At 34.4% G+C, this 23,590-nt stretch overlaps 1 protein-coding gene across 2 annotated transcripts in view; it reads left to right on the top strand.

Moving 5' to 3' along the window:
• The window catches only part of EDIL3 (EGF like repeats and discoidin domains 3), a 437,611-nt gene that overhangs the window by 397,870 nt on the left and 16,151 nt on the right, over positions 1-23,590 (top strand). For both annotated transcript variants that reach the window (XM_007193039.2, XM_007193038.2), the window contains one exon: positions 1,293-1,448. In XM_007193039.2, coding sequence (XP_007193101.1) covers positions 1,293-1,448 — 156 coding nt within the window. The remainder of the gene's footprint in view (positions 1-1,292; positions 1,449-23,590) is intronic.

Genomic DNA, 23,590 nt, shown 5'->3' with positions numbered 1-23,590 from the left:
AAATATAATCCTATGCCATGAAACATTGGTAACGTTTTCATATCTTTATTGATGAGCATCTATGTCACTTAATATGGTCTATTTAATGCAGTCTCCCTAGTCCTCTCTTCTCATTGATGACCTGTGTCTGACCCATGACTGTCTATTTGTAGCTACAAACATCTCTCAGGATGGAGAGCCTGAAATAGAAACAAAAGGTCATAGTGGTTGAAAGCCACTAAGGTCACACATGAGATCATGACAGTTGAAGATGATAAGATCAAGGATGTAGCAGTGCACTTAGTCATAGGAAGTAGGAAGAAGTAGGTGGCTATTGTGGGAGGAGAGAGGAAGCTATAGATCAAGGAACATTAATACAACAAATGGTAAAGGTCTTAATAAGAATTGTCCACATGGAAAACAAAGTTTCCTATAATTTTTCTTTTAATTAGCATCATAAGATATAAGAAAAGATGCATGAATTAGAGAACAAAGAGGGGAAATACTATTCAATGTTATGTATTCTTCTTTGATGAAAATCATTCCTATCTTTTGCATTTCAGTGTTGCAGTTGATGAATTTAATGCTTACTAAATCACCGTGGGTCTTATGCCCTTTCATATATATTTTGCAACAATGAGCACATTGTGAGCACAGATCCCACAAGTCATGGATGCATATTTTAATTCTCTCTCATTTTTGAAGAATACTTGACTTCCTCCTCAACAGTTTTAGGGTTGTAGTTTTCTGAAAGATGATTTTCATTGGACAATGATTACTATTACTCAATTATATATTACTGAACTGATTAAAATTCATGGAAACAGGGTTGACTTTTTAATGCTTAATTAGGAAACATCAAATTTTTTTGTTCCTGATATGTACACAGCTATAATTTTTATTACTATAAAATTGACCAGTAAAGTCAGAAAATTGATTTATAAGCACAAACTCTGGGAGATGATGATCAGTCTCAAGAAGATCAGCCTTGCCAGTTTTGTACTATCTCAGTTACACAAAAACCACATGCTAGATGAGTCAGTTTAATATAAAATTGACTGGTAGACTGAAAAGACCACCACTTTATTTAAAAATGCTCAAAATGGTTGTTCAAATTTTCAGCCAGGTTTACCCAGTGGCATAATCAAAATCACAAGCCAATAATAAACTCAGTCTTCTATTTCAAAATACAAATAATCAAGTGGATTTTTGGCTTTAGGATATATATTTCTTAATCTCCTGAGTTCAAAAGAATTGCAAATTTATAATGGACTCTATCGTGGCATTTGAAGTATGTCTTTTCCTTTTTGTAGGTGGATCTTCTGGTCCCTACCAAAGTGACTGGCATTATTACACAAGGAGCTAAAGATTTTGGTCATGTGCAGTTTGTAGGCTCCTACAAACTAGCTTACAGCAATGATGGAGAACACTGGACAGTATACCAGGATGAAAAGCAAAGAAAAGATAAGGTAAGTCATTCTGGTGGTTTGATGACATACAGAAGTAGAGGATCAATTTGTCTAACATTTTTTATTTCCTTGATTATTTTGATAATTAGGAATTGTAGAATTATAATTATAGAAGTGAACAGATTTGATGATTATACTAGTTCATTGAAATTAAAATAGGGATGTTTCTCTGCTCAGTTTCCTTGATTGTGTTTTAATTCATAGTAATATTTTGACCTGTAAAATCTGTGTTTTAATATTATAATGATCAGTATATATTGATGCACTTAAACTTCTACACCATATGATCTCTAATTGTTTTGCTAAAAGTTCTTACTATGTTGAACATCTTTGTATCTACTGGTAGCTACTGGTCTGAATGTCTGTGGGATTCTGGAGAATGAAAGTGCTCAAGGGTAATATCAATAACTAATTGGATCAGATGTTAAAATATGGCCTTAGATTAATGAAATTGAATTAATTTGTTGCTTAGAGTCTGTGCAAAGAACTGTACCTTTCTGAAGACATCAGTAGAAACGTAATCTCTTATTTCAGTGATTTTGGGGAAAATATAATACACTTTCATACATGTTAAGCATTTCTGAGTTAATAATGATTTTTCCATTTTATGTAACCCCTTTAGTTCCTTACTGTTGTTGTATTATTAACCAATAGAAAGGTTGGGAATATCTTTCTTTCTTCAAGTATGCAAGGTAGAGAATTTAATTTTCCCAGAAATACTAAGACTGGAGTGACTATTTCAATGAGACTATAAATTATGAATTCAGTTCACACAAAATTTATTTTAGGGGAGATGTGTTTTAGGTTAAGATTATAAAACCACAACTCTTTATCTTTTAATGTCTCAGAATATGCCCATTTAGCATCTCAGGACAGACATATTCACTTAACACCTCAGAACACACACACATTCTGCGTTTTAACATCTCAGAAATTGGTGTATCTCAATGTCACAATCTAATAGCCCTTACTATATTCTAGAAGAATGTAAAATAATGGCATGTTTTATAATCAGTGGCCTCTTAGATTGAATGAATATTGGGTATTTTGTAAGAATGTCTTCAAATTTTTTGAGGTGTAGACAAATGTCTGCTATGATTTATATCAAATAACTATTTCAGTTCTTGTTTTCACCTTTTACAGTAGGCATTTTGATGTGTAAAGAATGCAAATATATTCCATAAGATGAAATTTTCTAAACTTCATAAATTATACAGTTCTTGAAATTAATTTTAAGATAAGTATTCTCATCTATAATCCATGTGCAATATTCACTGAAAAGCACATTTGTAATATTTAAATCCTTATATAAGTTGATTTAGGGAAGAGGTGTAAACCATTGTGCTGGTGAAATACTTCTTGTCTCCATTTATATTAAGCATATGATTTAATGATTATTTGTGAATCATTTTTAAAATTTCCCTAATTGATAGACTGGACATTGTTATTTATGCATTTTATTTCATTATCTCAGTCTGAAATGTACATAAAACTTTTGTGTCAAGTTGGCCAAGTGATTAGATAGTGTTGTTCAGGGTTTCTATATCCTCCCTGATTTTCTAGCTACTTGTACTAAAAATTCCAGAGAGAGCAATGTGGAAAATCCAACTCTAACCATTGATTTCTCTATTTCTCCTGGCAGTTATTGGTATTTGCTTCATGTATTTTGAAAGTCTGTTTAAAGATATATGAATGATTAGGGTTGTAATGTCCTCTTAATCAGATAACTCTTTTATCATTAGAAAATGACCTTCTTTATTCCTGGTGGTATTTTTGCTCTGAAACCTACTTTGCTGCTATTCATAGAGGTACTCTAGCTTCCTTTTGATTAGTACTACATTGGTATATGTTTTCTCCATCCTTTTACTTCTAACTATTTCTACTTTATATTTAAAATGCATTTTTTCTATGCAGCATATAGTTGTTTCCTTTTTTCCAATTCAACTATCTCTGCTTTTTAACTGGAGCACTTAGACCATTTATATTTATATGAGTATTGACATAATTGGGTATAAATCTATCATGTTGCTATTTATTTCCTATATGTCTTATCTTTTCTTTCATTTTTTCCTATTTTCAGCCTTCTTTTGAATTAATAGAATTTTTTAGTGATTCCATTGTGCTTCATTTGTTGACTTATTTGCTATAACTTTTTTTGTTATTTTAGTCACTGCTTTAGGTTTTGTAATATACATTTTAAACTTACACAGTCTACCTTCAAATTAATGTAGAGCCCCGGAAACATACCTCCATAAGCACAAGCAAAATATAGTTATAAATCCACGTACTTAGGAGCCACACTTACTATAACACATGATTTTGCCATTCCCCAAATAAGTCTTATTGTAAAGAAAGAAAAAGACTCCCACTAGGCAAGTTGGAAAGTCATGAGAGTAAACTGACACGTTCAGTGAAAAGGATGTAAGCCGGAATCCTCATGCGAGACAATGTCACGTCACCTATCCAATGTAAAATTTCTGAAAAAATAAACCATTTTAGAATTATAAATATGACAGTTGGCTAAACTCAGTCACTATAACTGGTAGTTTTAAAATTAAATTTATCCAGTCTGTTTTTAATATTATAATTAGTTTGGTACATTGAAGAAAAGCCTTAATAAGTTTACTATTTATTACCAAAGGAAACAACTAACACCAATAAACAATACATAGAACGCTGTAGTTGCTATTATAATAAAGAAATACTTTATGTATAAGAAGGAAATGCAGGACATAAACATCTCCATTCCTACAGAGAAGGGAATTTTATAAACTAAATGAGAAAATGGATTGCATGAGTTCTTTCAGCACTTGGAAATACAGGCATTTTACATACACACACGTATATACACATATATATCCCAATAAAAATATGTTTATATATATATCCAAGTAATTATTGTGCTTTGTTTTTATTATTACTATTATTACTAGGAATTTAGGTATCATTTCATATATTCTTTATAGAAGTGCTCTTCTTTCGAGAGGTCCTACACAACTCATTAATTAATTTTTCTGAAGTTGAATAAGCCATCTTCTATTCATTCTTAGTATTATTTGTGTCTTGTTTTCCATGGTTGCTTTCCACAAGGGAAAAAAAGTCTTCGATATTTAAAAGTGTAATTCAACTACAAGCTTTCATGGAGATAAATATAATAAATGAATTGAGTGTTTCAGGGGAAAATATATGCCTGTGAGATATTTTATATATGCACATTTCAAAAGGAAATATTTACAAAGTTTTCTTTTCTTTCTTTCTTTTTTTTTTAAAACACCCAATGTCCTCCAAATGCCCTTTGGAGCTTTCTGTTTTTGATCGAGGATCCAATTAAGATTCACATGATGTATTTATCGTATCTCTTTAGTCTCCTTTAGAGTAATTCTCTTGTCATTTTTTTCTTCCAAAACATGGACATTTTTAAGAGTCTAGGCCAGATGTCTTGCACAGGATCTCACAGTGTGGTTTCATCTGTTTCCTTATGATTTTCTTTTCTTTGAATTTTATTTATTTTTTATACAGCAGGTTCTTATTAGTTATCTATTTATACATAATTAGTGTATATATGTCCAATGCGTCCCACCACAACCACCACCTCCCGCCACTTTCCCCCTTGGTGTCCATATATTTGTTCTCTACATCTGCGTCTCTATTTCTGCCTTGCAAACTGGTTCATCTGTACTATTTATCTAGATTCCACATATATGCGTTAATATACGACACTTGTTTTTCTCTTTCTGACTTACTTCACTCTGTATGACAGTCTCTAGATCCATCCACGTCTCTACAAATGTCCCAATTTTGTTCCTTTTAATGGCTGAGTAATATCCCATTGTATATATGTACCACACCTTCTTTATCCATTTATCTGTCGATGGGCATTTAGGTTGCTTCCATGACCTGTCTATTGTAAATAGTGCTGCAGTGAACATAGGGGTGCATGTGTCTTTTGGAATTATGGTTTTCTCTGGGTATATGCCCAGTAGTGGGATTGCTGGGTCATATGGTAATTCTATTTTTAGTTTTTTAAGGAACGTCCATACTGTACTCCATAGTGGCTGTATCAATTTACATTCCCACCAACAGTGCAAGAGGGTTCCCTTTTCTCCACACCCTCTCCAGCATTTATTGTTTGTAGATTTTTTGGTGATGCCCATTCTAACTGCTGTGAGGTGATACCTCATTGTAGTTTTGATTTGCATTTCTCTAATAATTAGTGATGTTGAGCAGCTTTTCATTTGCCTCTTGGCCATCTTTATGTCTTCTTTGGAGAGATGTCTATACAGGTCTTCAGCCCATTATTGAATTGGGTTGTTTGTTTTTTTAATATTAAGATGCATGAGCTGTTTATATATTTTGGAGATTAATCCTTTGTCCATTGATTTGTTTGCAAATATTTTCTCACATTCTGAGGGTTGTAATTTTGTCTTGTTTATAGTTTCCTTTCCTGTGCAAAAGCTTTTAAGTTTCATTAGGTCCCATTTGTTTATTTTTGTTTTTATTTCCATTACGCTAGGAGGTGGGTCAAAAAATATCTTGCTGTGATTTATGTCATAGAGTGTTCTTCCTATGTTTTCCTCTAAGAGTTTTATAGTGTCTGGTCTTACATTTAGGTCTGTAATCCATTTTGAGTTTATTTTTGTGTATGGTGTTAGGGAGTGTTCTAATTTCATTCTTTTACATGTAGCTGTCCAGTTTTCCCAGCACTACTTTTTGAAGAAGCTGTCTTTTCTCCATTGTATGTCCGTGCTTCCTTTGTCATAGATTAGTTGACCATAGGTGCGTGGGTTTACCTCTGGGCTTTCTATCCTATTCCATTGATCTATATTTCTGTTTCTGCGCCAGTACCATATTGTCTTGATGACTGTAGCTTTGTAGTATAGTCTGAAGTTCAGGAGTCTGATTCCTCCAGCTCCGTTTTTTTTCCCTCAAGATTGCTTTGGCTATTTGGGGTCTTTTCTGTCTCCACACAAACTTTAAGATTTTTTCTTCTAGTTCTATAAAAACTGCCATTGGTAATTTGATAGGGATTGCATTGAATCTGTAGATTACTTTGGGTAGTATAGTAATTTTCACAATATTGATTCCTCCAATCCAAGAACATGATATATCCCTCCATCTGTGTCATCTTTGATTTCTTTCATCAGTGTCTTATAGTTTTCTGAGTACAGGTCTTTTACCTCCTTAGGTAGGTTTATTCCTAGGTATTTTATTCTTTTTGTTGCAATGGTGAATGGGATTGTTTCCTTAATTTCTCTTTCTAATCTTTCATTGTTAGTGTATAGGAATGCAAGAGATTTCTGTGCATTAATTTTGTATCCTGCAACTTTACCAAATTCATTGATTAGCTCTAGTAGTTTTCTGGTGGCATCTTTAGGATTCTCTATGTATAGTATCATGTCATCTGCAAACAGTGACAGTTTTACTTCTTCTTTTCCAATTTGTATTCCTTTTATTTCTTTTTCTTCTCTGATTGCCGTGGCTAGGACTTCCAAAACTATGTTGAATAATAGTGGTGAGAGTGGACATCCTTGTCTTGTTCCTGATCTTCAAGGAAATGTTTTCAGTTTTTCACCATTGAGAATGATGTTTGCTGCGGGTTGGTCATATATGGCCTGTATTATGTTGAGGTAGGTTCCCTCTATGCCCACTTTCTGGAGAGTTTTTATCATAAATGGGTGTTGAATTTTGTCAAAAGCTTTTTCTGCATCTATTGAGATGATCATATGGTTTTTCTTCTTCAATTTGTTAAGATGGTGTATCACATTGATTGATTTGCATGTATTGAAGAATCCTTGCATCCCTGGGATAAATCCCACTTGATCATGGTGTATGATCCTTTTAATGTGTTGTTGGATTCTGTTTGCTAGTATTTTATTGAGGATTTTTGCACCTATATTCATCAGTGATATTGGCCTGTAATTTTTTTTTGTAGTATCTCTGTCTGGTTTTGGTATCAGGGTGATGGTGGCCTCACAGAATGAGTTTGGGAGTGTTCCTCCCTCTGCAATTTTTGGAAGAGTTTGAGAAGGATAGGTGTTAGCTCTTCTCTAAATGTTTGATAGAATTCACCTGTGAAGCCTTCTGGTCCTGGACTTTTGTTTGTTGGAAGATTTTTAAATCACAGTTTCAATTTCATTACTTATGATTGGTCTGTTCATATTTTCTATTTCTTCCTGGTTCAGTCTTGTAACGTTATACCTTTCTAAGAATTTGTCCATTTCTTCCAGGTTGTCCATTTTATTGGCATAGGGTTGCTTGTAGTAGTCTCTTATGATCCTTTGTATTTCTGCAGTGTCCATTGTAACTTCTCCTTTTTCATTTCTAATTCTGATTTCTGTTGATTTCTTGATGAGTCTGGCTAATGGTTTATCAATTTTTCTTATCTTCTCAAAGAACCAGCTTTTAGTTTTATTGATCTTTGCTATTGTTTCCTTCATTTCTTTTTCATTTATTTCTGATCTGAATCTTATGATTTCTTTCCTTCTGCTAACTTTGGGGTTTTTTTGTTCTTCATTCTCTAATTGCTTTAGGTGTAAGGTTAGATTGTTTATTTGAGATTTTTCTTGTTTCTTGAGGTAGGATTGTACTGCTATAAACTTCGCTCTTAGAACTGCTGTTGCTGCATCCCATAGGTTTTGGATTGTCATGTTTTCATTGTCATTTTTCTCTAAGTATTTTTTGATTTCCTCTTTGATTTCTTCAGTGATATCTTGGTTATTTAGTAACGTATTGTTTAGCCTCCATGTGTTTGTGTTTTTTACGTTTTTTTCCCCTGTAATTGATTTCTAATCTCATAGCTTTGTGGTCGGAAAAGATGCTTGATATGATTTCAATTTTCTTAAATTTTCTGAGGCTTGTTTTGTGACCAAAGATGTGATCTATCCTGGAGAATGTTCCATGAGCACTTGAGAAGAAAGTGTAATCTGTTGTTTTCGGATGGAATGTCCTATAAATATCAATTAAATCTACTTGGTCTATTGTGTCATTTAAAGCTTGTGTTTCCTTATTAATTTTCTGTCTGGGTGATCTGTCCATTGGTGTAAGTAAGAGATTAAAGTCCCTCAATATTATTGTGTTACTGTCAATTTTCTCTTTTATAGCTGTTAGCATTTGCCTTATGTATTGAGGTGCTCCTATGTTAAATGCATATATATTCATAATTGTTATATCTTCTTCTTGGATTGATCCCTTGATCACTATGTTCTGTCCTTCCTTGTCTCTTGTAACAGTCTTTATTTTAAAGTCTATTTTGTCTGATATGAGTATTGTTACTCCAGCTTTCTTTTGATTTCCATTTGCATGGAATATCTTTTTCCATCCCCTCACTTTCAGTCTGTATGTTTCCCTGGATCTGAAGTGGGTCTCTTGTAGACAGCATATATATGGGTCTTGTTTTTGTATCCATTCAGCAAGCCTGTTTCTTTTGGTTGGAGCATTTAATCCATTCAAATTTAAGGTAATTATAGATATGTATGTTCCTATGACCATTTTCTTAATTGTTTTGGGTTTGTTTTTGTAGGTCCTTTTCTTCTCTTGTGTTTCCTACTTAGAGAAGCTCATTTAGCATTTGTTGTAGAGCTGTTGCTGAATTCTCTTAGCTTTTGCTTGTCTGTAAAGCTTTGGATTTCTCTGTCGAATCTGAATGAGATCCTTGCCAGGTAGAGTAATCTTGGTTGTATGTTCTTCCCTTTCATCACTTTAAACATATCATGCCACTCCCTTCTGGCTTGTAGAGTTTCTGCTGAGAAATCAGCTGTTAACCTTATAGGAGATCCCTTGTATGTTATTTTTCGTTTTTCCCTTGTTGCTTTTAATAATTTTTCTTTGGCTTTAATTTTTGTCAATTTGCTTACTATGTGTCTTGGCATGTTTCTCCTTGGGTTTATCCTGCCCGGAACTCTCTGAACTTTCTGGACTTGGGTGGCTATTTTCCTTTCCATGTTAGAGAAATTTTCGACTATAATCTCTTCAAATATTTTCTTGGGTCCTTTCTCTCTCTCTTCTCCTTCTGGGACCCCTAAAATGTGAATATTGTTGCATTTAATGTTGTCCCAGAGGTCTCTTAGGCTGTATTCATTTCTTTTCATTCTTTTTTCTTTATTCTGTTCCATGGCAGTGAATTCCACCATTCTGTCTTCTAGTTTTCTTATCTGTTCTTCTGCCTCAGTTATTCTGCTATTGATTCCTTCTAGTGTATTTTTTATTTCAGTTATTGTATTGTTCATCTCTATTTGTTTGTTCTTTAATTCTTCTAGGTGTTTGTTCTTTAATTCTTCTAGATCTTTGTTAAACATTTCTTGCATCTTCTTGATCTTTGTCTCCATTCTTTTTCTGAGGTCCTGGATCATCTTCATTTTCATTATTCTGAATTCTTTTTCTGAAAGGTTGCCTATCTGCACTTCATTTAGTTGTTTTTCTGGGGTTTTATCTTGTTCCTTCATCTAGTACATAGTCCTCTGCCTTTTCATTTTGTCTCTCTTTCTGTGAATGTGGTTTTTGTTCCACAGGCTGCAAAATTGTAGTTCTTCTTGCTTCTGCTGTCTGCCCTCTCACAGAGTTTTCTAACTCCTTTTTTATGCCTTTCTGTTTTTATTGACTTCTTTGTTTTAATTGATTTTGGGGGTATGTATGTGGAAGTCTAATGTATCAATAGATCCAGAAACAAGATTAATGTCAAGAAAGCAATGACAGGGAAAAATTATATACATACATAGGAGTATCTATACATATGTATGAATGCACATGTATATATGTGTGTGTGTATGTGTATGTGTACATACACACCAGAAGTCACTTGCAGAAAAAAAGGTGCCTTGTTCTCTTCATTGAGATATTACTCTCTCCAAGCTTTCATAAGAATTGTAATTTACTTTAGTATTCTATTTTTGGACAAAATTCCCCATTAAATCTTTTGTTATTGAGCATGTGATGATACTGTCTCAATACAATCCCTGCATTCTTATTTTTCTCTTTCTAGTCTACAATATTTTCTAACATTTAACTAACTTCTGTATTTCTCTACAACATGGATTCAGATACATTTTTATTTAAAAGCCAAATGTTCCTTTGCTCTCATGAAAGTGATATTTGTTTTTATACTCTTGGGGCTGTTTCACTGCAGTTAGCAGGAAAATTGCAAAATTTGATAGACACTTTCTGCATTTATTTTTTAAGGTTAGAAGCCAAAGTAAAACAATAATAAATTTCAGGAAAAGTACTTATATGGAAAAATTAGAAATGAAATTGGGTTTTCCCAACCAATATATTAGTCATAATGTCATGGTGTTTAAGTAAACCTGAGTTTACACCATTGGAGCTTTCTTCTTTGGGAGAAGAGAAAAAATGCTGGTAATAGTCTATTTTGTCTCTCCCCCTGAAATTACCCAGGTTTTTTAAAAGCATAAGTCAAAAAATTACAACTTTACTCTGGGTTTTCTGTAAAAGAAAATCCCAAACCCTGTTTTTTATTGATTCTTAATAAGATGAATTCCACATATTCATCAAGAACTATTCTGCAACATCTTGGAACTCTCTAATTCAGTGGTTACCAAAATTGTCTGATCGTAACAGACTCATGGGGGAGCTAGTTAAGAAATACAGGGACTTTCCTGGTGGTCCAGTGGTTGAGAATCTGCCTTCCAATGCAGGGAACACAGGTTTGATCCCTGGTTGGGGAACTAAGATTCCCACATGCTGCAGGGCAACTAAGCCCACGTGCTGCAGTGAAAGATCCTGCGTGCCACAACTAAGACCCAATGCAACCAGATAAATAAATAAATATTTAAAGAAAAAGAAAGAAATACAGATTTCTGGGCCCTGCTTCAGACTCTCTGGGTAGGAACTGGGAATTTAAATGTTTACAGAAACCCCAGCTAATGTAAATAATAAGTGTGGGAAAGATGATTCTAATTGATACCAAAACTCAAATTAAGCTTTTGAAACTAAATGTAGTTTTGTATTTTTCTAGTGAGAGTGGAATTTATTATAATTCTTTAGGACTTTGGTTGGCCTCTAATTTGTCAGTAGAAGTCAACATGAATCAGTGTTTCCAAAAGTAAGTTTAGATTTAATATGCTTGCCAATTCTCTTATGAACATCAGAAAGTAAACAGGTATTAGCTTTAAACAAATTTTAAATTTAAATAGATTTAAGTAGTTAGGAACACAGATTATGTGGGAAAGCATCTAGGAGAATGTGACATTTGTGTTCAGCAGTTATTGTCTACTCTATGCTAGATGTATGGGGCAGAGGCAGGGGGGAGTCTGAATATGACATAGTGGCTCAAAGAACTCCCAGTCTAATAAGGAGCTCAGGAAAGGTGGAAAAACTGATTCAGTCAGCTTGTTTTGAAGAATCAAAATATTTACCCAATGTATCATTTGATAAAACAATTCTAGGAAAGAAGTAGCACATAGATGTCTGTTTCAAAAAGTTCGTGACTCTCCAATAGAAAAAAAAGAATTCCTGGTCCTTCTCTACTTCTTTTTTTCTCAACATCAGTGTGAAAAAGAGAAACAGCAGCATAACCCTCCTTAATAAAGCCTCCAAATCTGTATTGGAGGATATATTCAAATCCAAGAGTAATTATAGATGCCACAGGGCATGCTGTCCTTCCTGCTGATGCTAGCACTCTCAGGTAGCTGAAATTAAATTTGAATATTTAAAGCCTTAAAAGTCCAGCTCATCAGTGAAGCAGACTGAAAGAGACATCAGTCCGGTAGTCAATACCCATGCTGTTGTTTTGAAATTTGATCTGGATCAGAAATTTAGAACCTGAAGAATGCTCTAGGCAGTAAATAAATGTGATCCTCAGTGGCAATTGGTGAGGAGGATGCTAGGAGGGGAAAATGAAAGGGGGTGAATTAGTCTTTCAAGGAGGACCAGCCACATGTTTCTGAATAGCAAGATCAAGGACAGATCTCTCAATCTTGCATGGAGACCCTTAGTCTCATCCACTCAGAGTCCTCTTGCTGTTTTCCAGTAAGGCAGGGAGGGAAAGAAAAGGAGCTGCTTTTCTGAAAGCAATTTCCAAGAACTAATTGACTTTACACAAAACACTCAAATTCAAAAATAGCAAGTGAGTTGTGCCTCTATTTGCTAGAGATTTGTAATGTAGTCACAGTAGTGTACTTACTTAGGGATCTGGTGAGTGACTTAATTGGAAGTTAAAGAAACAAGGCTATAGTTTCAGCGTTGTCTAAAAATAAGGACAGTGTTATTTAAAAAAAAAAAAAACGCCATCTGGTATCAACTGTTACTTACAATTTTATCTGCTTTCTTCCTTGTCGTAATTCAATATTACGGGACCTGACTAGGATACAGTTGGTGTAAAGAATACAAAATTGCCTATGGTCACATAAATGTGGGTGTTATTGGATTTTGGAACTTAGGACACCACCTGAGAATATTTCCATTTTGGCAGAATATAAAGTTCAATGATGAGCTCACCCTTTTAAATTTTAAATTGTATGAAATAGCTCTGCCCAGGAGTAGATAGACAGAGGTAAATCATGGAATTCAGGGATTAAAAGAAAATAAGTTCAGTTATTTCAATATATACACCAACTGCAAAATTCAAGGAAATCCTGTAGTTCCTTATATAGCTTTTATACTGCATGATCTTGCCAAAAATAGAATGGGATCCCTGTAAATTTTGCTAAGGCCTCTGACCAAGAAGGCTGCATCTCAAGAAATATTCCAGCAGAGAAGAATTGATTCATCAAATGTTGTTTGCAGACCTAGATCTGCCTGCTGGATTGGGAAAGGGCAGGCACATTGAACACATTTAAATTCGGAAAGCAGCAAATTGTCACCAGTAAGTAGTGTGAAAGCAGTTGGTAAGGTGCACAAAGGACATAATGGGGACTTACTTAGAGTCAGTTGTGAAGTGGGGGCTTTGGGTCAGAAACAAGGCAGAAGACTGGATGCAAGTCTAGAGGCAAACAGGGCTGGATCAGCTATAAGGAGACCTGTATTTCCATTTCCGTGTTTAACATGACCTCCAAACGGCCTGCCTACCCAAAGATGTTTGTTCCTGAACCTAGGGTGAAGAAGGGTTTCAGAGCAGGAAAGGAAGAGGAACAGGAAATGGAGCTTATGGGATGGAGTTGAGCAGGGAGATAGTTAGTATTTAACTTAAAGAACTACAAGTGTAGAATCAAGTAACTATCTGCATGCTAGAAACAAAAGACAAGCTAGAGTGACAGACTAGCCACAGGAACCATCAGAAGCCAATGTATCTGAAGGAGCTCATTAATTTAAAAAAGACATGAGGTTTATTTGGAGACAGAATTAGAAACCTAGTTGCCTTTCTTCAAGGATCAGTTTTGAAGTTGCAAAGAAAATTCTTTTGTATGTCAGTTCACATTCTATAATATTAAAACTAGCAATGTAAAATATATGGTTCATTCTGGCCAATGAAGCGTTTAAATTTCTTAGAAGGAATTTGGATTTTTTTAATCTTTATTTAAAACAAAAAGCAAAAGCAGAGTGCTTGTCTAAGGACATATCATCAGGTAGTAAAAAGAAAAATCAAACATCAGGCACAAAATCCATAAAACTCACCAATTTGGGGGTGGGTTGGAGGAAGAAAAACATCCCTGCCACTATGACTCATATTTAGTGACAGATAACATCCAGCACAGATGCTATGAAACATCATTCTCAGTAAGATCGAAGTTTATGCAGAAAAGAGAAAACAATACAGAGAAGTGCAGTAATGAGGAACGAATATATGTTTGTTCTTTGTGTTAATTATATATGTCTTGAAAACTCAACTTCTTTATTTTCAAAAAATTTGATAAACTACCTTAAAATTTGAAACAATATAGTCTTTCTAGTTAACAGATGTTTCTGCATGAATGAAAAAATATATGTGGAAAACACAAGGAATATGTTACATAGTTATTCAAGTGAAATGTTCATAAGTACAAAATATTTTTTTTTATTATTGCCTGCTTTATGGCCTTACTTTTTCCAATACTCAAATACCAGAAACCTTAAAGTTTCCTAATTTTTGCCTTTCTAAACCACCATCACTCATCAAAAATTAATAAAAATTTCCTTACTGAAAATTCTGGATATCTAATGTTTATGTTTGACTTCCGTATTTTGAGACACAGTTGCATAATGAGAATATTCCTCAGTGGAAAAGAATTACTTTTTCTTTAGTTCATGCTTGTATTACTACTGTGAGGACTATCAAGTGTCAGACCAACTATGACCCTATGCATCGATTAAAAATATTAAAACATAAAAATATATATATTTTTTAGTTTTAGGTGTACCACATAGTGATTTGATATTTTTATAGATTATACTCCATTTAAAGTAATTAAAAATATTGGCTATATTCCCTGTGCTGTACAATATATCTTTGTATCCTATTAAAAAAATTTTTTTTACATATATATATACACACACACATTCTTTTTTACATTCTTTTCCATTATGGTCTATCACGGGATATTGAATATAGTTCCCTATGCTATGCAGTAGGACCTTGTTGTTTATCCATTCTACATATTGATATGATGGTTTGCATCTGCTAATACCAAACTCCCAATCCACCCCTCCTTCAGCCCCCTCCCCCTTGGCAACCACAAGTCTGTTCTCTATGTCTGTTTGTCTGTTTCTGTCTTATAGATAGGTTCATTTGTGTCATATTTTAGATTCCACATATACTGATATCATATGGTATTTGTCTTTCTCTTTCTGACTTACTTCACTTAGTATGATAATCTCTAGGCCCATCCATGTTACTGCAAATGGCATTATTTCATTCTTTTTTATGGCTGAGTAGTATTCTATTGTATATATATATACCACATCTTCTTTATCCATTCATCTGTCGATGGATACTTAGGTTGTTTCCATGTCTTGGCTATTGTGAATAGTGTTTCTATGAACATAGGGGTGCATGTAACTTTTTGAATTATAGTTTTGTCCAGATATATGCCCAGGAGTGGGATTGTTGGATATTGCAACTCTATTTTTAGTTTTTTGAGGAATCTCCATAGTGTCCTCCATAGTGGCTGCACCAACTTACATTCCCACCAACAGCATAGGAGGGTTCCCTTTTCTCCACACCCTCTCTAGCATTTGTTATTTGTAGACATTTTAATGATGGCCATTCTGACCGGTGTGAGGTAGTACCTCATTATAGTTTTGATTTGCATCTCTCTAATAATTAGTGATGTTGAACATCTTTTCATGTGCCTGCTGGCCATATGTATGTCTTCTTTGGAAAAATGTCTATTTAGGTCTTCTACCCATTTTTTGATTGGGTTGTTTGGATTTTGTTATTGAGTTATATGGGTTATTTGTATATTTTGGAAATTACTCCCTTGTTGGTCGCATCATTTGTAAATATTTTCTCCCAGTCCATAGGTTGTCTTTTCATTTTGTTTATGGTTTCCTTTCTGTGCAAAAGTTTTAAAGTTTGATTAGGTCCCATTTGTTTATTTTTGTTTTTATTTCTATTGCCTTGGAAGACTGACCTAAGAAAAACATTGGTACAATTTATGTCAGAGAATGTTTTGCCTATATTCTCTGCTAGGAGTTTTCTGGTGTCATGTCTTATATTTAAGTCTTTAAGTCATTTTGAGTTTATTTTTGTGTATGGTGTGAGGGTCTGTTCTAACTTCATTGATTTACATGTGGCTGTCCAACTTTCCCAAAACCACTTGCTGAAGACACTGTCTTTTCTCCACTGTATATTCTTGCCTCCTTTGTTGAAGAGGGTGTGTGAGTTTATTTCTGGGCTCTCTATTCTATTCCATTGACCCATATGTTAGTTTTTGTGTCAACACCATGCTGTTTTGATTACTGTAGCATTGCAGTATTGTCTGAAGTCTGGGAGGGTTATGCCTCCTGCTTTGTTCTGTTTCCTCAGGATTGCTTTGGCAATTCTGGGTCTTTTATTGGTTCCATATATATTTTAGGATTATTTGTTCTAGTTCTAGTGAAAAATGTCATGGGTAATTTGATAGGGATCACATTAAATTTGTAGATAGTTTTGGATAGTACAGCCATTTTAATAAAATTAATTCTTCCAATCCAAGAGCATAGGATATCTTTCCATTTCTTTGAATCATCTTCAGTTTCCTTTATTAATGTTTTATATTTCTCGGCATATAAGTCTTTCACCTCCTTGGTCAGGTTTATTCCTAAGGATTTTATTTTTTTGCATATGATTTTTAAAAGGGATTGTTTTTCTACATCCCCTTTCTCATTAGTGTAAGGAAATGCAACTTATTGCTGTATGTTAATCTTGTATCCTGCTCTCTTGCTGAATTCATTTATCAATTCTAGTAGTTTTTGTGTGGAGTCTTTAGGGTTTTCTATATGTAGTATCATGTCATCTGCATATAATGACACTTTTACCTCTTCCCTTCCAATTTAGATCCCTCTATTTCTTTTTCTTCCCTGATTGCTGTGGCTAGGACTTCCAATACTATGTTGAATAGAAGTGGTGAGAGTGAGCATCCTTGTCCTGTTCAAGATTTTAGCAGGAAGGCTTTCAGCTTTTCACCATTGAGTATTATATTGGCTGTGGGTTTGTCATAAATAGCTTTTATTATGTTGAGATATGTTCCCTCTATACCCACTCTGGTATGAGTTTTTATAATGAATGGATATTGAATTTTATCAAATGCTTTTTCTGTGTCTATTGGGATGATAATGTGGTTTTTGTTTTTTCTTTTGTTGATGTGGTGTATCACATTAATTGATTTGTATATGTTGAACCATCCCTGTGAACCTGGGATCAATCCAACTTGGTCATGGTGTATGATCTTTTCATGTGTTGTTGGATTCAGTTTGCTAATATTTTGTTGAGAATTTTTGCATCTATATTCATCAAAGAAAGATATTGGCACGTAATTTTCTTTTTTGGTAGTGTCTTTGTCTGGTTTTGGTATCAGGGTGATGGTGGCTTCATAGAATGTCTTTGGGAGTGTTCCCTCCTCTTTGGTCTTTTGGAAGACTTTTGAGAAGGATCAGTGTAAATTCTTCTTTGTATGTTTGGTAGAATTTGCCTGTGAAGCCATCTGGTCCTGGACTTTTTTTTGTAGGAAGATGTTTAATTACAGATTCTATTTTACTTCTAGTTATCAGTCTGTTCAAATTATCTGTTTCTTCTTGATTCAATTTTGATGGGCTGTATGTTTCTAGAAACTTGTGCATTTCTTCTAGGTTGTCAAATTTGTTGGCATATGAATTGTTCATAGTATTCTTTTTGGGGTTTTTTTTTGCATTTCTGTGGTATCAGTTGTTATTTCTCCTTTTTTTTTTCTTATTTTGTTTATCTGGGTCCTCTCATTTCTTGGTGAGCCTGGCCAGAGGTTTGTCAATTTTGTTTACCCCTTCAAGGAACTGGCTCTTGGTTTTATTGATTTTTTTCTATTGTTTTTTAAATCTTTATTTTATTTATTTCCTCTCTGATCTTTATTATTTCCTTCTTTCTGCTGACTTTAGATTTTGTTTGTTCTTCTTTTTCTAATTCTTTTAGGTGGTATATTAGGTTGTTTATTTGAGATTTTTCTTGTTTTTTGAGGAAGGCCTGTATTTCTATGAACTTCCCTCTAAGAAACTGCTTTTGCTGCATCCCATAGATTTTGTATGGCTGTGTTTTCACTGTTATTTGTAAGATATAAAAAGTATTGTTTGGAGGACAGGCAAAAGGCCAACTTTGAGTGCTGTGAATTTACAAAAGTTTCAACAAAAGTAAAAAATATCTATATTGAATGGTGATAGGCCCCCAGTAGAATGGTCAAGGCTATCAAACTTTAATAAATTGTTGAAAATTCAAGTATGTTATTATTCATTAAAAGGTACTGATGAAGCTGATTAAAGCAGGAGAACTTAGCTGAGAAAAATTTTTATTATTTTTACTAGAAGAATTACAAAATATTATTTAATGTGAATCTGGTAGTTATCATTCCTACTATGAAAATGAGTACTTAATCAGTCTAAGACAGAAACCATGTCATTATTTTGGTTGTTGGAACTATGCACTGACTTTTGGCTAGAATACAGCAAAAAATATGAATCCATTTCATTTCTAAATAATTACCAAACAATGAATATTTTTACTGTTTAATATATTTTGAAGATAAAAAATTCCTCAAGGACATCGTCCATGGTACACATGCCAATTTTCCTGTCCACCATCACACCATCAGCTGCAATACATGAGCAATTAAGTCTTTACTTTAATACTTTTAAAATGAAACAGTAAAATACCAAAGTTTTAAAACAAGGAAGGATATTTGCCCTCATTAACTTCAGCCAAAGTGATATCTTTTAAAGTACACTCTCTATTGAGAATTTATACACACATATGCATATTTTTTCCTTTAAGGAAATAATAAAGGCTAACTTTAATTAAAAAAAAGAATTAATATTCATGTCTACTCTTTCATAGTTTAAATCCGAAAAAGAATAAAAGATACCTGTCACAGTTCCATGTTTACTGGAAACCATAAAAGGATTTCTGAATCTGCCCCACCCTATAAAATGACTCATTTGGCAGTGATTCTCATGTACTTCCTTTTGTTAGAACTCAAAGAAAAAACATATTAATATGTATGGTGCACTCTTGAGATACACATCTGTACAAAACCTCTTGGGGCCCTTATTAAAGAGGCAACGCATTTCTCATCATTATAAAGCTTCTGGTGTAATTTGAAACACAAAGCTGATTAAAAGATAACTTTAAAAAATAGAAGATGAATACAGAAATTATACCTGCATGAAAGGGCATTCCTCCCAGTTTTTCTGCAACTGTGAACAAATTACCAAACCCCAGAAGACCGAACATAGAAATTAATTTCCTACTTTCCAATAAAACTAGAAACAAAATTAATTTTGCACAGATAAATGAAACATTAATAATAAAGGGAGGCATTCCTCCTGAATGAGTGAAAATGTTACTTTTACATACAATATTGTACTTTATTTTCTTCTTCTTTTTGGTAGTTCATCAATATCTATAAGTAACAGCAAAGTTGACTTTTCCCTCCTGATATCAAGTATATTTTAATAATCAGTATACCCTTAGCTCATTGAGACAACAAGACTCAGGATTCAGCTCAGACCAAAGCAGAGTTTGCACCTGCTCAGCTCAGGGCCAGGATTCCCTGTGCTCTTCACTTAGGGTTGTCAGATTTAGCAAATAAAATACAGGACACCTGTTAATTAGAATTTCAGATAAACAGTGAATTTTTTTAGTATATGTATATCCCATATCTTATATCTTACAGCCCTATCTCCATTAAAGATCTCCCCAGTTTCTCAGCTGGATCAGCTGGTCTCCTGAGAATGCACAGGGGAGAGGAGAAAGGAAAATGCCTTATTTCTATGCCTAGACACACACACACACACACACACACACACACACACACACACACACACTCACTCTGCTTAGGCTCTGAGTTTCCCCTCTGCCACCTCCTCATGCATCTCCAGGATTATCTTCTCCCACTCCCTAACACTCCTTTCTCCTCAGTACCATTTTATCTTAGAAGACACGTGGCTGAATGCTTAAATCACTGCTGTGCTCATACATGTAGCTCTGTACTAAGTCATTTCTGACCAAGATAGGGTGAAGCTTTTCATAGAGACTTACAGTGATGAAGAGGTTCCTAATGTGGGGTGGAAATTATCAGATACCAATTTCTCTACTGCCATGTCATTTAGATGGCTACTATAAAGGGGTTAAAGTCACACCACATATTGTTCTGATAAAATGCAAAATGCCTGGTATGATTTAGGAAATTCTGAAAGATGAGCATTGAGCTTCAGTAGAGAAGGAGGATGTTCTGTACTTTTATAGAAAAGGGGAAAGACATTTCCACATTTCTGATGTTAGAATAAAAAGAAAAATTAGATGGCCTTACTCTCTGACTACTCTTGGTAATATCTCCTGGAGATATCTTTGAAAATCAGAGATTTTTTTTCCAGTTCTATTTTTTCTGTGGGAATATTTCTTATGGCAGTCAAAATCTGAGTGGCTAGGAAGCAGATAGTTTAAATATATAGCCACAGTTTAGAATGGCATATTTTATGTTTCATAAATCTTTATAGGCAATCATCCTATGTGATATATTTCCTAGGATATTCTTGTTACTTAAGGAGACTTTCATCATAAAAGAATTTAAATATGGTAGTGTGTTCTACCTACTGACTTTTAGAGTGATACCAGCATGTTGCAGGGAAGGAAGATAACAGTCGACAGAGTTAGAAACTTTTGCTTTGATTTTTCTCTGGGTCTTTTTCCAGGGTCAAGACCTATTAACAAAAGTCATATGAATTTCTCAGAGGAGTTCTTCTGGCTCTTTTCAAGCTGCCAGGTCTCCAGCTACTTGGTGCAAAGGTTATGCTAGAAAACCACAGAAGGAATGGAGGTGGAACTCGGTCCCCAGTCCCCTTCCCCCTCTCCTCTGGTTGGGTTGAATCTTAGCAGTTCCTTTTTCTTCTCCATTATAGTTAATAACAAGATATTGAGTATGGCTCCCTGTGGTATACAGTAGGATCTTGTTGGTTATCTATTTTGTGTATAGTAGTGTGTACCTGCTAATCCCAAACTCCTAATTTATCCCTCCCCCACCTCCCTCCTTTGGTAACCGTAAATTTGTTTTCTATGTCTGTGAGTCTGTTTCTGTTTTGTAACTAAGTTCATTTGTATCACTTTTTTAGATTCCACATAGAAGTGATATCATATGATATTTGCCTTTCTCTGTGTGACTTACTTCACTTAGTATGATAATCTCTAGGTCCATCCATGTTGCTGCGAATGGCATTATTTCATTATTTTTTATGGTTAATATTCCATTGTATATATACATCACATCGTTTTTATCTATTCCTCTGTCGATGGACATTTAGGTTGCTTCCATGTCTTGGCTATTGTAAATAGTGCTGCTATGAACATTGGGGTGCATGTATCTTTTTGAATTAGAGTTTTGTCTGGATATATGCCCAGGAGTGGGATTGATGGATCATATGGTAGCTCTATTTTTAGTTTTTTAAGGAACCTCCACACTGTCCTCCGTAGTGGCTGCACTAATTTACATTCCCACCAACAGCATAGGAGTGTTGCCTTTTCTCCATACTCTCTCAAACATTTATTGTTTGTAGACTTTTGGTGATGGCCATTCTGACCGATGTGAGGTGGTACCTCATTGTAGTTTTGATTTGTTTTCTCTAATAAGTAGCAATGTTGAGCATCTTTTCATGTGCCTGTTGGCCAGCTGTATGTCTTCTTTGGAGAAATGTCTATTTAGGTCTTCTGCCCATTTTTTATTGGGTTGTTTGGGGTATTTTTGATATTGAGCTGTATGAGCTGTTTGTATATTTTGAAAATTAATCCCTTACTGGTGGCATGACTTGCAAATATTTGCTCCCATTCCATAGGTTGTGTTTTCATTTTGTTTATGGTTTCCTTTGCTGTGCAAAAGCTTTTGAATTTGGTTAGCTCCCATTTATTTATTTTCTTAGCAATTCTTTAGCTCAACTTGTCATTCTCATAGTGGACTAGGGAATCACAGGATAACCCATGCTTGTTTGTCAGTTATAGAGAGGTTGATGGTACAGTGAGGTGTAATATCCCTTAATCTCATACCAGTTTGGATCATTTGAGTGCATCTATGAGAGGCCAGCAGTTAAATGTTCTCAAAAATACTCCCAAAGTTGTGCCATTTCCTCTTCTTTCCCAACACTTGCAACCCCCAGAGTACGCAGGAAACAAGGAAGTTTAGAAAGATATCACAGCTCTCTTTCCCAATCAAGAATTAAATATCAGCCAACCAGCATTCACATCAATTACAGAAAAATGAAGGAGAATGTATAACAATTTGAAAAGCAATAAAAGGCCCTTTACTGCCAGGGTAGGGGAAAAAAAAAGACAACATACTTGCATTTTGAGGTAATTATTATTAGAATCTCACATTGGTGCCTTTTGAAAAAAATGCCTAACAAACAGAAAGAACAATAGATGGCAAATAATGCAGCAAGAATTCTAAGTGAACATCAAATTCTAGGTGGTGTAGTAAAAAATTTCTTGGGATATAATCAGAGAGCTACATATACCAGGAGCATGAAGCAAGGCAGGATTGGTTCAGTGGAACGTAGCATTCCTTGAAGCCAAAGACCTACTAGAACATAATTACAAAAGAGAGCAAACTTCAGAGCCACAGGAAATCTCCTGAGAGCAACCACGGGGTGGAAATAATTTTCTCAGGGAATGCATATATTCATTTTAATGGCTTAAAATGATTCATGCACTGGTGGAAGAAAGACATGGAACTTGTCCCCACGTTTCTCTTTTCACTTCCCCCATCAAACAAAAGTGTTCTATAATTGGACCTTTAAAGTTAAATCTTCAGTTAGGCAGTTTGAAAGCCTCATATAATTTCATTGAGGGCTTTAGGAAGCAAAGAAATCTCAAACCAGATTTTTAAAAGGGCTTATGGAACAAAACAATATTTTGAAAGAGATAAAAATTGGTAGCCAGTATGAAATATGGTACAGAATTATTTATATATGTCACCATGCTCTGTAGCTTTCAGAAAACCTGACTGTAGTTTCTCAGGGGATTTCAAATTAATCCCCATAGAAGGCCAAAGTAATGTTCTCCAAAGAACGTATAAACCTTTGGAGATACAATATTAAAGAAATACAGTTGTTTGCTGTATTTATAATATTATGTCCATAAGAATTAAATATCATCTAGAAATTAAGAAAAGTGAGTAAAATAGAGAGTAGAAACTAAGAGTGGAGGATTTAGAAAGTGTATGCAGGACCACGATAAATACATTTTAATAGCTTGTTATGTCAGGATTTATTCAAAGAATCAGAAAAAAAAAAGTTCACAATTAATTTTGAAGCCTGAGTATCTGTCACAGGCCTGGTATATGATGTAGAGGAAGTGCTGGACACAATTCTTTCAGACAAACGAATGTTGCAAATATCAAAAAGCCCTGTGGAACCCATAACATTTCAACATTAATTACTCAGTGCAAAGTTGGGAGTTCCCAATCCACCCTCGCTCCTTACATCAGTTGAGAGTTGCAAGATCTCCAAAACCACCTCCAATTTGATAATTCACTAGACAGACTCACCAAATTCACTTAAAACTATTA

The sequence above is a fragment of the Balaenoptera acutorostrata genome, chromosome 2 (assembly GCF_949987535.1).
Source record: "Balaenoptera acutorostrata chromosome 2, mBalAcu1.1, whole genome shotgun sequence".
NCBI classification, from domain to species: Eukaryota; Metazoa; Chordata; class Mammalia; order Artiodactyla; family Balaenopteridae; genus Balaenoptera; species Balaenoptera acutorostrata.
The sequence above is the reverse complement of the archived record's forward strand: the minus strand, read 5'-3'. Positions and strand labels throughout refer to the sequence as shown.